The 15,839-nt window shown below is 40.1% G+C and overlaps 1 protein-coding gene across 5 annotated transcripts in view; it reads right to left on the reverse strand.

Moving 5' to 3' along the window:
* LOC113133878 (receptor-type tyrosine-protein phosphatase F) overlaps positions 1 to 15,839 on the reverse strand; it is a 156,794-nt gene that overhangs the window by 87,827 nt on the left and 53,128 nt on the right. For all 5 annotated transcript variants that reach the window (XM_026312881.2, XM_026312884.1, XM_026312882.1 and 2 more), the window contains exons 2-4: positions 14,710 to 14,884; positions 3,578 to 3,723; positions 2,584 to 2,725 (exon numbers count right to left, since the gene is read on the reverse strand). In XM_026312881.2, coding sequence (XP_026168666.1) covers positions 2,584 to 2,725; positions 3,578 to 3,723; positions 14,710 to 14,809 — 388 coding nt within the window. In that variant the 5' untranslated portion in view covers positions 14,810 to 14,884. The remainder of the gene's footprint in view (positions 1 to 2,583; positions 2,726 to 3,577; positions 3,724 to 14,709; positions 14,885 to 15,839) is intronic.

Below are 15,839 nucleotides of genomic sequence, written 5' to 3' on the forward strand. Positions count from 1 at the left end.
GTGAATTAATTTTGCAGAAACTTCACCAGATTTAATCTTTTGGTCCAGGACTTGAAACAGCAACATTCTGATGTGACGCCAACTTCTCAGACCTTCAGGTTACTACCAGCCCATTAAACAGGAGGATCATTAGTCTCCATCTGTTTGGTCCTGCCCCAGTGTTTCCTTGTGTAGTGCTGCTGATATGAACTTGATGTATTGCTAGACTAGGAACAATAGACTAAAAATAGAGCTGAGCTGACGTTACTCAGTGAGTGAGTGTGTATGTGAGTGTGTATGTGAGTGTGTGTGTGTGTGTGCGTGCCAGTGAATATACATGAATGTGTACACAGATGCATATATGGACATGCACTAAGTTGTCATGCACATCCTCAGGGTTCTGGCCAAACAGATATAAGGAGATATGAAGTTTTCTCTGGGTACTCTGGTTTCCTCCCGCAGTCCAAAAACATGTATGTCAGGTTGACTGGTGACTCTAAATTGCCCATAGGAGTGAGTGTGAGTGTGTGAGGTTGTTTGTCTCTATCTGGCCCTGCGATGGACTGGTGACCTGTCCAGGGTGTACCACTGCCTTTCGCCCAAAGAGAGCTGGGATAGGCTCCAGCAGATCCTTAAATAGGACTGTCAGCTGGATAATAGCACCAAATATATTGTAAACTGTCTAACTGATGCATATCATTACAACAATTTCAATTATTTATACTTAGAGTTAAATCTATATAAAGATATCATTTTGACAATGACAGATTGAAAGTCAATAAGCCTTTATAGTATATCAGCTTATGAAGCCATCATTATTATTTTTGGCAGAGTGCTTCCAAAACATACAAAACAACAGAAAAATCCTAATGGAGTCCTGGTTTGGAAAGCAGTATCTGTCTGTCTATGGCTTGCCAATGGTTTGACAAAGACTTCAACTTCAGCAGCCACTTTACTTTGGCTGTCTGCCATTTCACTGCACGCAGGTAGTGTAGACCTGACTTGCTTGAGCTTGTAAACCGAGAGCAGCTGTCCACTGTTTTTTATGCACCTACATTGTTTTGGTTTGTCAAACCAGAACAATGAGCTCAGAGTGGATCACCTCTACACAGAAGTACAGACTCAGATTTTTGTTGGAATTCCTATCAGTCGTATTGTAGCAAGCACTGTTTAATACTGTTTTAATTATATGTACATAATGGCAAGCAGCAAGCAGGTAACGACTGTGGCTTATAAAAACAGTCACAGACAGTGTTGGTAACATTCAATCATTTTGTCATATGTACTAGTGAATCCATATAGATAAAAGCATCCATGATGTGCATGGTAGAATGTGTCTGTATGCTACTTTACTCGGGGTTAGCAGCTACAACCATCAGTACATGATCACAGAGAAAAGACAACTGCATGCGAAGCTTGTCTGCTTTTTCAAGAACAGTTGCTTACTGTTGAATAAGACTACGGTCCATACTTCTATTCAAACGAAGGGAATCTGACATTGGCCTCTCATTTTGCCCCCCAAACACTTACACTTAATCTCAATTTGTGTGTGCTTCATGTCATGTTAGTGCTGTTTGTTTGTACAACATTCCTCACAAAACACTACAAAGAAGGGATAGAAAGAAAAGCTTTCTTCGCGCAGCAGAAATGTCCCTTCGGCTGGATTACGCAAGCCCAGCCGATGATATCACCAAATCAGCATGGACAAAGAAAAAGGAAGGGTGGGTGTAAAAAAAAAAAAAAAAAAAAAAAGATGGGACTCAAACAGGGGATAGAAAGACGGGTTTTGAATGACAGAACATCTCCTTTAATGCCAGTGTAATGGCTATGGGCAGACTTAATCCTCTTGCTGGCCAGCTCTGGAGTTTTTTTCTTGAAAGTTTCTAATGAAATCAACTCCTGCAGTGACTAATGCCCACATGACAAAATTACAATCAATTAAAGGAGAAACTCCCACTCACAGCCCAGTGTTATGGAAGGCTGAGCAGGGAGTGGTGCAGAACCTCTGTCAACACAAATCACACAGAGGATGGAGGTTCACAGAGGTCAAACTAGCCTGCAGGCATGGAGGGTAGCGCCATATATATTCACTCTAAAAGATGTTTATATGTCCGTGTGGGGCTTTTTTCTTAGAATACCCTCAAAATCCAAGGAAATATTCATCTGAAAACATTTATTTAAGTCATATTTTTGCCATCAGTCATTACCCACTATAAGGCTTTTGATGACGTAACTTATTTCTTTTAACTGATTATCGTATTGCATTATTATGGTTATCAGAGCCAATAAGCAGCCAGTTCTTACACTATAAGTGGATTCTAGGCCATCCATTTGTTAAATTGCTGACACTGCCTTGTTTAAAAATGCACTTGTTGCAATTTTTTTCAACCTTTTGGAGCTTACATTACCATTACCATCTGCTGCTCTATAGCAGTGCCGATATCAGGAATCCTCTGACTTTGCTAATGTTTATGTATGAATTACTATGTCAAACACTTAGATTTGCTTTTGGATATATTGGAATAAAAGCTGAAAAAGAAGCAGGAAAAGAGCAAGACTAAAAGCAAGATGGAGAGAGAAATCAAGTGAAAAAAATAATTTTACCTTCAAGAACTGTAAGCTTGGCACTGGTGTTGATCTCGCCAGCACTGTTGGTGGCTGTGCACTCGTAAATGGCTTCATCTCTGTGTGTGCGCAGTGGCTGGATCCGCAGTACAGACCCCGAGCCATCATCAAACTCAATCACCTGGGAGGGATAGAGCAATGCAAATAACATACATTTCTACGTTATTTTTACTTGCACATTGTTGTTTCCTTTAATTTTGTGTTTCTGATCTCAGACATTTCTCAAAAGCCAATTGTCCTGTCACAAAATGATTTGGAATTGATGGATAACATAAAACGAATTTCCAGAATGGCCTCTTAAATACAAGTAAGAAACAATGATAATAGATAAAGTGAATGACTATATTAAATCATAGCCATAACACTGATGCACAGCAGAGCCACAACAAGTAACATATCAAGGTTTAAGAACCAGGAGTATAAACCAACATTCCCCCCCAGCTATCACAGCTACATTGTGTTACAGAGGCAACACTGGTCAGAAACAGGGTGAGATCCCACCTAAGGCTCTTCCTTCTGTTCATACGGGTTCAAAAGAGGGAGGGGAAATACATCAAGTAATACATCAAGGGGATGTATGGCAAGAGATGGTGGTAAGGAACTGAAGGGGAAGGATGAGGGTGTGAAAAGACTGAAAGAGATGAAGGGGACTATATAAATCAAGATGGAAGGAGATTAAAGAGAAGGCAAGCCTGTCTGGTCTTGCTTGGAAAAAAAGAAGAGTTGGTGTGATGCTCAATACCAGGATGACTGATTGATTGAGTGTCCTATGTGAATGTGTGCCTCGTGAAAATGTTGCGAGTGCGCACATGAATTGTGGATATGTCTTAATGAGAGAGGGTTACAGAGACAAACTGAAACCCAGAACTGCAATCATTTTTTCGTATATGTTGTGGTTGTGCTTGCCTGTTTTCATGTGTATACATGTTTAGGAGAGTGTTCAGAAATATGAAGGTCATGCTTGAATGCTCACCTCAAAGCGCTGGGAGCTGACTTTCTTGCCTTTCTTCATCCAGGTGATTCGGGGTTTGGGCTCCCCGGTGGCCTGGCACACAAATGAGGCAACTCCGCCCGAGATGCCTGTCTGGTCCTCTGGGGATTTGACAAAACTTGGCAAGCCTGAGGAGGATGGAGCAACAGAGGTAGAGGGAAACGGACAGTGATAAAAAAGGGGGAGGGAAAGAAGTCAGTAACAGGCAAAGAGGGAGAGAAGGGAGCAGAAGGAAAGGGGAAAGGTGAGGGTTATGTTAGTGCCTGTAGCAGTTGTATCAGCATGTAAAACTTTATTATACAGTATATGGGTATATCTACAAATCCTATCCACAAAAGCAGGAAAGAGAAAACCGACACAGTCTTTGTTGTTACACACACCTGCAGTTCAGAAACGGGACTAACATCAAATCTCTGTATACCTGCCTGTCACTGCATCACACTGAAATTTTCACCTTTGCTTTCAAACACTGTTTAAGACAACAGAATTGCAGTTATATCAATTGTACAAGAGGGATTGTATTAAACCAAACAGGGCTTCAATTGTGTTTTGATTCTGTAACCTCTTTGTGACTTCCTTGATAATATGTGTTTACAACAACACAGTAGACTACCTTGGAGATCACCTCTAACCGTGGTTCCCCTGTTTGCCTTAGGGTGTTTTGACTTAGCGCCACACCCAGAAACATTGTGCCTAGGACAATGGTGTGTGTGTTTTAGTGACGGCCCATCTACGCTGACATGATACTACAATGAGCACACCTCAGCTCTCTGGCTGCCATGCTTTAGTCTTTATTTCCAGCCTCAGATATGAATAATACAAGTCTGGCTTTAATATGACGCAAAATCCTTACAACCAGCTCGGTGAGCTGGTATTTCATCTCTAGAATTATTAAAGAAGGATATGGGGAACATCTAAATCACAGTGATGAGGAGCAGACTGCCCCATGGACACACACACAAAGGGGTGAATCATTATGCTGTGTACACAGAGGAGACAGCAGCCTTCTCTCTCTGAGCACACACTGGGGAAAATCCACCAATGGCTGCCACTATTCTAGTCACTTTCTATGTGTTCTAATATAAAACTGGTGATAGAAGGTGGGATGGGACAGTCAGAATAAAGTCAGCGCAACAGTTTCTGATATGAATAAGACCTTTAGTGAGCATATTCTCCAGGTCCACCTGTTAGATCATCACCCTCTCTTGGTTAGAGAGACAGACAGTGCTGGCTGTCCTTGTTCGAGGACATCTTTGCATAGGAGCTTTCTTCAGGCTATACAGCAGGGTACAATAAAATGGATACAGCATTCATGCATCCACAACATCCTGACGGAACAGAGAAACAGCTGCAGTGGACGATTCACATCACTGCACTGCAGGAGAGAACGATGCTGGAGACCCTTCATCCCCACTGCTATTACAATATACAACACCTCAGTCAACGGCAGATGACTAATTAACATAAACTGGACTGTTAATGGCTAGTTCTACTATTTAATACTTGCCTTTATTTTCACTATGAGGCTACCTTAATTTCCATTTGGAGGTTAATAAAGTTTATCTCATCTCATAGAGAGGAGTGTGTGCATACATAACACAGATATTTACACACATTTAAATGCAACTGGTTGCAAGGTTAATAGTACGAATAGATATATGAAACTGTTTACATGGCTGACATGTATTCTTGAAATAATCTGTTTCATGACCATTTTTTTCAGTCACTGTTGAATAACTGTCAAATCAACAAAACAGATTAAAACTAATTTGGTTCAACCATAATGACCTAACAATTACAAACAAAATCACCGTCAAAACACCACCAAATCCACAGTGTTTTACATAACAGTGATCAGTTGAAGTGTACTGTAGTGCAGTGTAGTGTGTAAGTAGGCAGTTATGCATGCTTAGCAAAGCACAGTAATCCAACACTTCCATCCATCTGTGACTTGTGACCCCCTTATAGTACCTAAACCCACCTGACATTTGAATGATATTTTCATCGTAGTTCTCCCAGGGACAAGATTTAGACTGCAAAAGTACAGTAATAAATCCTTTTCTATAGCAGCAGTATGTGACTGTCACACACATGCAAACAGCAGCAGGAGAGCTGTGCTAATGATTCAGACCTGATAAGCCCCATAGAGTGTGTGCCTGAGCATGCATCAGTGCGTGCATGGGTGGCAGGCTGGAATCCTCAAGACCTGATTATCACCATTCTGACTTCCAAGATTTCCCGCTAACATCTGTCCATACCAGTACCATTTAAATTGATGTGAAGGCTTTTTAGCTTGTTGGTATGAGGGAGGATTAAGCAGCATTAAAAAGTTCTCAGCACATGCTTCAAATTAAAGGACATAAGCTCATGTATTGCCACAAAAATTAAGTGAGGCACCTCTGGATCTTACAAATCATAAGGATTTTAGGGATAAATGGAGGAAAAGGGCAAACTGACCCTCACTGAACATTTGCCATATTAATCCTCTTAAACAAACTTTCCTTGAATTTTAATTCATGGCTTTATGGCAAAACTATGGCAAATTCTGAGCTGTCCATCATTAATCCAGATCTCACCAAGCATTCTATCATAATATTTGAGAAGTGCTTTTGGTGACCCCAAACCCCTGATGTATGAACAGGCCTAATAGTGATCCAAACACACTTCAGTAAAAGGACAGAAATATTTATTTTTGGACTGAGTTTCTGCAGTTCCTCCATCACTGCTGGTGGGTGAGGACATTGAACTGTTGTCAGTTCTTTTCTTAGAAAGACAAAATCCAAACTCGACCCTTTTTCTCTTCCTGTGTCCCATTTTCCAGGCTGTCAGGCAGTTGTCACATGAAAACAATGGCAGGGATGAGGTGGAAACACATAAGCCTACCTATGCAAATCCTTCTTCCAGCCAGTGACTGCAAGCTTTGAGCTGCACTCTTTCTAAGCTTTGATACATCACATTCAAAACTCCTATCTTGACGTGCAAAGCTTTAACACATACTGTCTTCTCTCTGGCAAAGTGCAGAAATTGCTGCCAACTGTCAGGCCGAGTGGTGGTTGCAGGGTGTGGAGGTTACTGAGTCATTAATATGTCATATTTACTCTATTAATTTATTCACACTAACCAGATCAAGGCATTACACTAATTAGAGAAGCTTTCATGTAAACACCTAAACTGAGTTTAAAAAAAAATCAAAGCAGATAAGTATGTCCAAGTCAAGTCAGTCATTCCAACTACTGGTTTTAATTGCCAAATTAATGCACCACAAAGATCAAAAAGTGACCCAGCATTTCTCAACACAAACAGCAGCATGACTGGAGGAGAAAAAGAAAAGGCTTTTGTTACTAGAGCAAAAAGGCTTTCATGTTACAACTAATGAACGGAATAAATGAATTAAAGGAAAAAAAACAAACACTGAAAACTCTTATTTTTTTCTCTTATTTTGTGTTTTTTATGCCACCCATTGACCCAATTATCAAACTAATTACGGGGTTATTAGGTAAATGAATGCAAACCCTTTTAACACCCAATGTTCAAAAACTTAACACAAAGTGCCAGGTTAATCTAGAAGTAGTAATTCATATACTTCATCATTTATGCTGCAGCGTGTATATAAATAGGTGTATTCTCACTTAAATCCACCAGGATGCATATTTGTGCCAGGCTGATGTGAAATTTAAATTTGACCCAGAGGGAGAGTTATTGACAAATCAGTACAGATCCCTGGTTGAAACAGCACTGGGGGAGCCTAGAAGCTGACAACTGCTCTGTGTAGGGATTAAACAGATTTTCTCAGTTAACCTAATGCCTACAGCAGAATCTGTGGGGTCTCTGGTCATTAGAGAGATGAAAGATATGGGGATTTCCAAACTCCAGCATTGCTGAAGGTGTTTTATTCTTCATTAAACACATGTCAAGGGACAGGTGATCAGGAACACCTGTCATTTGTAGTAAGCAGTAAATGACTTTATCAAGCACAACACAGAAAATGTACTTGTAGAAAAAACTAATAGTAATTAGTAATAAACTAATAGGCTATATTTTAGGGAAACAGGTGAACCTTGATATTAACCTTCTAAAACACACAAACTAGTGTTTCTCTGTGATACAGTTTCTCTATACAGTTTTTCATTTTTCCTTGTCAGGGGCCTCAGAGCTAGGATTGTGATAAATACTGAGGCAGCAGGGAGAGTCATATAAATGGCACTTGTGTGGCTAACAATTGGTGTATTCCCAGCCTGCCAGAGTACCCAGTGAGAGCTACTCTGTAGTGTAGAGTAACAGGGATCGATACACACACAGCAGAGAGAAAACCATTAATTCTTATTAATAATGGATTAGCAAGTTATCATTTTCACGAGGCAACACTTAGTGGAAATTTGTCTGATGGCATCAGCACTGGTTGTTTTAATGGAACATTTCCATTAAGGCCTTTTCAGGCCATTAGCAGGCAACTTGTTTGCAATTAATTCCATATAAAGCTGCCTCCCCTGCAAGTTATTTACCCCAATAAAGTCAACTGCTCTTCAGGCTGTTTGTTTAAACCAATAAACATCATGTTTCCTGTCTGCACTTCTGTTTTACAGCTGAACACCAAGGAGCATTGTGCTTTTTTGTTTTCCAAAGACATATGTTACACGTTACAATTTATGTGACGGGACCTGAGGAAGGAATAGTACAAAACAGGGTTTCTAATAATCATCTCACTGTGGCTGATGTATAGTCAAGATTACTTATTTCTATTGCCCGTTTTTTATTTATTCTAACCTCTAACTGACATATTCTGAGATATAAATGTAACTGTACAATTCAGAGTGCATTCAGCAGGTCTTTCACCTGTTTTTGCTGTGTCAATCAGCTTGGATGAACAAAGGTGACTGAAACTCAGTGTTTCAACTGTAATTTGCTCTAAATATCTTTATTGTAATTTTTTGTGACAAGGGTTCAGTACCTTGACATCTCACCAAGAAGAGCCTGGTTTCAAAGTCAACAAGGACCCACATTGGTAGTCTGCTTCTTTCTCTCTATGTTTATATGGGTTTTTGCTGGGTGGTTCTGTTTCCCTGCACTATCCTCAAAGAAACTATTGAATGATAGTGCACTGGCTCAAGATTGCTTTATAAGCGTTACCAGAACTTCAGTGAGGAACAATGCGATTTATCACCAAGATACTGTACTTGCAAAGTACAAAATGTCTAAACATATAGAAGAGAAGAGGAAAATGAAAAATATCAAAGTTGCAATACCCCATGGACCATAAAGATGGGCTTTCTATCAGGCCTTCCAGCCTTCTGTGAATTATTCAACACAGTGGAGAAGAACAAGAACTCTAAGTGCAATTACCTTTCACTCCTCCCTTCCCAGTGTGAAAAACATTAATGTAATGGCTTTCATCTCCTCAAGCCGATTATGAACAGCGGAGGCATCTCTCAAGTCTGCTCTCTTTCTCTCTACTTCCTGTCAGTCAATGTGTGACATTTCAGGAAAAAAAACGTGCATGTGCTTTAGTGTCCAGGCCTGAAGCAAAAAAAACAAAAAAAACAAAAAAAAAAAAAAAAAAAAACCCACACACAAGCATAAATGCTTCATTGTGTACTTTTTGGTGGTGAGAATGTGGGTGTTCCTGATATGACATGACTGGCAGTCTGAGGTTTTATATTACCTGTCTTATTTAAACTGGCATCCAAACTAGATCTAGTCAAAGATGACTCACTACCTGTGGCTTCTTCCAACCCACCTGATTCCTCAAGGGAATGATTTAACAGATATAATATTAGATAAATGCAGACAATTGTCTATGTTTTCTTTGTTACACTTTCTTCAGAGAAATCTACTTTTGTACTATAGCTTGAAGAAAAAAAATATAACTTCTAGCTTCCCAAAATTATGGTGACAAAATGAGGGCGAACTATAGTATATGTTTAACCGTTTTTCTCTTCTCAGTCCTGACACCTATAATTGCTGGATGGTTGGAGACTCACCATATCATTAACTGAAAACAACTGATGTATATTCTGAAACACAATGCGACAATGGCAATGTAAATTGCAAAATCACTCCCTGTCTCCAATGAAGAGGCTCTTTATGAAGTATGTGCCCTCAACCTACAAGGCTGCTAATGTGTTGGCTGAACTCCACAGCCTGTCTCCAACAACCCTGGGGCTACATCACCTCTGATGTTCATTTAGCTCACTAGAGGAAATTCTCTCCTTTGCTCTATTATGAAACTACTGTAAGTGTTTTTTCAAATTTGAAACTGAGAAGAACGACTGAGTGCTGCATGAGTGGGTGGGCAACAGGGTGTCAACCTGGAAAAACTTGCACGCTAAACAAAATACTGTACAAAGAGAAAAAAAAAGTATATTTTGAATGCAGACTGAATAAGTAATAAGACAAAGTATGACAACTCTGTAATGGAAATCCAAACTACTCTACAAAAATGCTTAAATAAGAAAGGATATTCAGACAACTGACGGGAGGCTTTGTCAACGCTGCTGGGTCTGAGTCCAACGGTCACCTTGGCTCCAACCCTGACGTTAATAGACCGGTGTGGGGAAAATGTTAAGTGTGTTAAGTGATCCCAGGAGGGGGTGGGTTGGGGGCTCAGCTGCAGGGATGGTCTCCTAGCATCTTCAGAGATTCCATTTTAGGGTTAGCTCATCATCCATCACCACACACCCCCTTGTGACCCCACTAACCTCATTAATTTGCCTCCCCTAGATTAGCCCTCCCTCAGAGATCTCAAAGAGCCCCTACTATTGTTCTCATCTTCTCACCCACAAGGCCCCTTAGTTCTTAAGTAATTCAACTCTTCAGAAGCTAAAATTGAGTAGGAAATTTAATTATGTTACTGTAGGGACAATGAACAACAAAGAAATTGTTGTTTACAGGCACCATCAGGCTCTTTGTTGCTTTCCTTAAGGTTTGGCATGTTTGAAAAAAAGGCGACTATTTATCCATGAAACAGATCCCACTTGAGATCCAACTATGTAACAAAGCTGTTTGGGTTGTGATAAATGTCTTTTAATGCATTTTAGAGAATATTCCAAAAGTAACCAATTAAAGTTTCTCAGTTATGTCAATTTGAATTTCTCCAGTCTCAGTAGTCTGATCAATGATCAGGATGTGACAACTTAGCTACCTCGCAACACAACTTAAAGCCACATCAACTCTTCTGAATGTGAGGAATGTGTCTTAATACTGGATTACTTCAATTCAATTTCAATTCAAATATATTAAGTGAGAATAAGTAAATAGTGACAGTAAGGAAGTTAAGCATCTTTTGTCAATAAAGTCATGACAAAGAACACAGATTTAAGCAGTCTTTCTCCGACTGCCCTTTTCTGGAAGGACACCGGTGGTTCTTGTCATCCTGTGGCACTGTCGAATCCGGGACGCCGCAGAGGGTTGGGGTGACTGCTTCTGGCTCTGCTATTGAGCTCCCTAATTAAACTATTAATCTCACATCATTAACCTCCGATGACCCTTTCCTCCTTCCATACTGACATTGCTGCACTGGCTTATGAAAACTATTTCCCATCGAATCTTTCCAATGTCCAGATTGCATTCCTCCACTTTATCTTGCATATGTTTTTCTTACATAAATTGCTTTCTGCCAGTGCTTTCACAGAGCACATTTTCTGTTGTTTAGCTCTCCCTCCACCAGCCTCACTTTCAGTGTGCCTGTCTGTATGATGTGTGTGGACGGTGAGCACATTTTCTTTTGTTTAGCTCTACCTCCACCTCAGCTCCACTCTCTGCGTGTCTGTCTGCATGATGTGTGTGGACCACAGCTGTGTGCTAACTGCATTACTCTCCAAGTAGCTCTCCAAGGTGGATATGGTTACTTTTAATTAAAAAAGAATCAATTTCTATCCCTGTCAGTTTTTGAACTGGGTGACCATATGGACACTTAAAAATACAATCCAATTCGAGCCCCACCCCCCCTCTTCTTTGGCACTTCCATCACCTCAGTCCATTGTATGAGATTTAGAAATTGCTAAATCAGTCTGTGGGGCTAGTCTTATAGGTTCATGCAGTACATGGCAATTTGTGGATTGAAGAGTTTTTTCAGGCGCTGTTATGTTCTCGAAGCTCTAGTTAGGTATGTTATATTAAAGGTTATATGGGGTTATTTCTATCTTAAGCCAAGATGGCATGTGTACTTAACACACCTGCCAATTGGAAACCTTTTTCTGGTCTAACCACTGGACAATAAAGTAACACAATGTCTAACAAACCATCTACCCATCTAATAAAATGCAATTAATCTAGCAGTGGTAGGGGAGCAGAAATTAGCCACTAAAGTGTTGTGACATTAGACAGTGGTTTGACATAAAAAGTCACTAAACTTATTAAGTTAATTATGGTGCTACTGTAATCCTCCTGCCACTTGGAGTGAAAAGAGCAGACCTGGGTACAAAGAGACCTCAATGGTCTTGCCACCCCTCACAGGAAAAGCCACGCAAGATTATAACATGAGAAGTACAAGAGGAGACACATACATCAAAAGCTTATTATAACCAATGAAATAAATCACAATGACAGCTCCACAAAAAGATAACCATTACATTTAAACACTGGGTATGTGTGACTTTGAGGTTGACCTTGTGAGCCAGTGGCCTATTGTGTACAAGGAGGCTCTATAGAAAGCTGGCTGATTAGGCTGAACTCCCCTGGGATCGATGGGACGTCTGTGATCAGCACTCAGAGTAATCACACTGCATTGTGTGCTTACTCAATGACGATATAATATCAATGATGTCACAGAGTTATAGCACTGATAGTGTATTGGATAGTGTATTCTCTCATTTGTGCCGCCAAATATTATTTGAACAAACAATATGACAACAAAGTCTAAACCAATGCCCTGTAAACCATAAGAGGAACCTATGTTTTTTACATAAGGGGATGGAAGAACCCTGTTCATACTGCAGTCCATGATTGCTAACTGTGGCTGCTTTGCTTCCTTAACTTTTTAAAGGGAGAGACAAGGACACCAAACCGAACCCTTGTAATAAGAAACTTGCCAGGCGCCCCACCCATAATATCTGTCTGGTGTCTGCCTTGTAATACAGGAAAGTCAAACCAGAACTATCAAGTTCACATTACTAAGTTGCATAGAAATTACAGGCACCAAATACACACAGCCCTGCCATTAGTGGTAGGTGTTATTTTTGCCCCCCAACTGTCTTATTTTAATTCTATGTCTGTTTGCTTTACAGTCTGGCTAATAGCAGGTCTGGGAGTTTTCCCATGTATATTTACATAAAACTGCTGCCATCACTTAACCTCAGACAAAAGCCAGGATTTTCTGCAAGTTATTATTTGTTTTGTCTTCCTCTTATGATGAAATTCCACATTTTCTTGTAGCTCTTATATATTTTCAAGTAAAACGCTTGTGCCAGCTTGTCACAGCAAAGTAGCTTTGTTAATTAAAATGCTTGGCTCTTTGTTTTTATCCATAAAATATATGGTTAGTGAAATATAAGACCTGGGCAATCTTGCTTTAGAGACAGATTTACAAAAGTAGAGATGCCATAGACCACTGCCCACATTATTCATAGACTGAATACAGTAAAAAAGATTTGTGTTCAGCAGCCTACTGTTTATCCACTTGCCATCTTTACCAATATGGCATGAATGCAACATTAACCTGTGAATGTAGGTATGTGCACAATAGCAACATAGCTTAAAAATCAAGACACCATGTCTGGGCAGCACTGGCCATCTGACTCAGTGCATTTAAATAATATCTTGGCACCATCAATGTGCTTGAAATAACTTTTTTTTCTTGATCAGTGAAAAGCACCTAGAACTGAATCAATTTTTTTCATCCCCTAGGTGGCAATTAAAACAGGAGCATAGAAGAGCACAGGCACATAACAAAACATAAGAAGTCAACATGGTGAATAACTAATGAATAAATTACTGACAAGGCACATTTCATTTGTTTTGTCAAATGGACGAAGGTACTATACCAGTTATCCATACAATAAAACACTGTTTTTTAATTAATTTCTTCAAAAAGTATTCATACCTGTAACCCTAAATAGGATTAAGCAGGTATAGATAGTGGATGGATGAAAAACAGATTTATTTTTGTTCTTCAGGTTCTTTAAAATCATCGGTGATTCATACAATCTATAATTCTAGCAGTACCAATGGGATGGTTTCAAATACATGCCACAGTATTGGTTGAATTTAGTGCAGTGGAGCACATTTTTTAAGACTTACTTCAGCACTACTGCTTCAGTGAAAATCTGATCTGGTGTGATCATATTACAAGCAGAACAAAGACAGTCTTGCTAGACCAAAAAAGAGAGGAGTGCAAAACTTTTCCACAAGGTCAGTTCACACCGATACTGTGCAAAACACTCCACAAGAGACAAATATGATAACACGGCTGAGTGAGAGAAGGCAAAGGGTACAGCAGAACAGATCCTTCTGAACCCATTTATGAAAGGACAGGGCAGTTGGCATGGTCAGGTGGGGGAAGGGTCGGAATTGAGGTATAATTGAATTATACTGACCTTATGACTGCACTATAGGTGAGGTCATGTGTTGAATAAATTCTGTCCCTGACCCTGTGTTCAGCAGGGCAGTACCTCTTGGGTGCCCCCGAGACCCAAAGGCGCAGCAACGGTGACACATCTTTCTGAGAGCCTTCTTCCAGCCAAAACTGTCATTCGGACTGACAGCTGAGCACAGGTGCCATTGAGGCTTTACTGCTTCCCACTATATGCTTATTTTTTGTGCAAATGCTAAAGCATTCTGTTCTTGGGGCCATGCATTAGATGAGGTGCTATTACTGTTCGCTGAAAATCCAAACTCACCACATGTAAATAGAATCTATATTCTGTCTTAATAGAAGCTCTACACAGCACAGCATGAAAGCTTGTTCTCTGTGAGTATCCACACAATCAACTGTGCAACAATGCAGGCAGTTTAACTCATCTTCAGTGGAACAAAGATAGTGTACAAAAAGGATGCATCACAACATTAAGCCAATACATGTGAAAATATTATCCAGGAACGTGCTTTTTAAACTCCCACACTTATGAGGCTTAATGTGAGGAAAGCAAGGCAGGGCTTCATGTGTGACTGAGGTTACTTACTGTCTGCGAGAGAGGAGAACACCATGCAGCTGAGAAGAAGCAGGAACAACACCCCCCCTCTGGGCAGAAGGGGCACTGCCAGGTGAATATTAGGCACCATGTTCCAAGTTGGCACTGCTCCCTCCTCAGTCCCCGGCTAGACACGTCCCACTCTGACAGGATCAAAGACTAACACCTGGGAGAGCAAGCAGAGCAGGAGTAAAGAAACATTAGTATTCAAACTCAGCATATATTTACATATATTTGAATGAGCATAATAACACACTAAAGCAAAAATATCAAAAGCAAGCCGCAGAGCAGAACCATAGGAGATAAAAATATTATATACTTGTAAGAAAACAACAGCACACAACACTTAAGATCTATGGTCATGATCAACAAGGCACCCAATACGCACAATAAAATCCTGCTTGGGGCAGAGGAAAATACTAGTGAAGCGAATGTAACACGCAAACTACATCAGCAGCGGACTTGGAAAACAAACACTACAAGAGAAATCACAGGAAGAAATAACAAGAACAAAGGAGAGGTCAGGATGCAGGATTACGCTCTTCAGCCATCCTCTCAAAACAGGGATCATTTAAAAACCCAGAGGACCTCCTGAACAGTACTCCCTAAGGACCACCTCCCACATAATGTTAGCCATTAAGAAATTGAAACAGTGTCTTCCAGATGGGTTCAAATCAGCAAAGTGGTATGTTCTCATAGAATGACATGTGTGCATAAATAAACATTTAACGTACAACACACCCCAAGGGGGGCATGGTTGGTCAACAAAGCAGCAGCAGGTGTACCATAAATTAACCACAATTAACTAATCTACAAAGCTGAAAGCATTGCATAATCATCTGAAGTAGTAGGTGGGGGCACAAAAACAAAAGCTGACCTCAAACATGCATTCTTTGTCATGTTAGGAATTAGTTTTAGTGCAGGAAATGACTAAGCCAACTGATAAGATTTAGATAAATGACCTTCAGTTTGTTATAGCCTGCAGTTTCAATGTCTAATGCTATTATAAACAAAGTAACTGTGTATCCCCATAAATTGAGTTAACTAAATTTCTTATGGCTATTCTCTAGCCCATGGCCATCTGTGACAAGTAATCATAATACTGTAAAACAGGCCACAAT

Source organism: Mastacembelus armatus, chromosome 17, assembly GCF_900324485.2.
Source record: "Mastacembelus armatus chromosome 17, fMasArm1.2, whole genome shotgun sequence".
Classification (NCBI taxonomy): domain Eukaryota; kingdom Metazoa; phylum Chordata; class Actinopteri; order Synbranchiformes; family Mastacembelidae; genus Mastacembelus; species Mastacembelus armatus.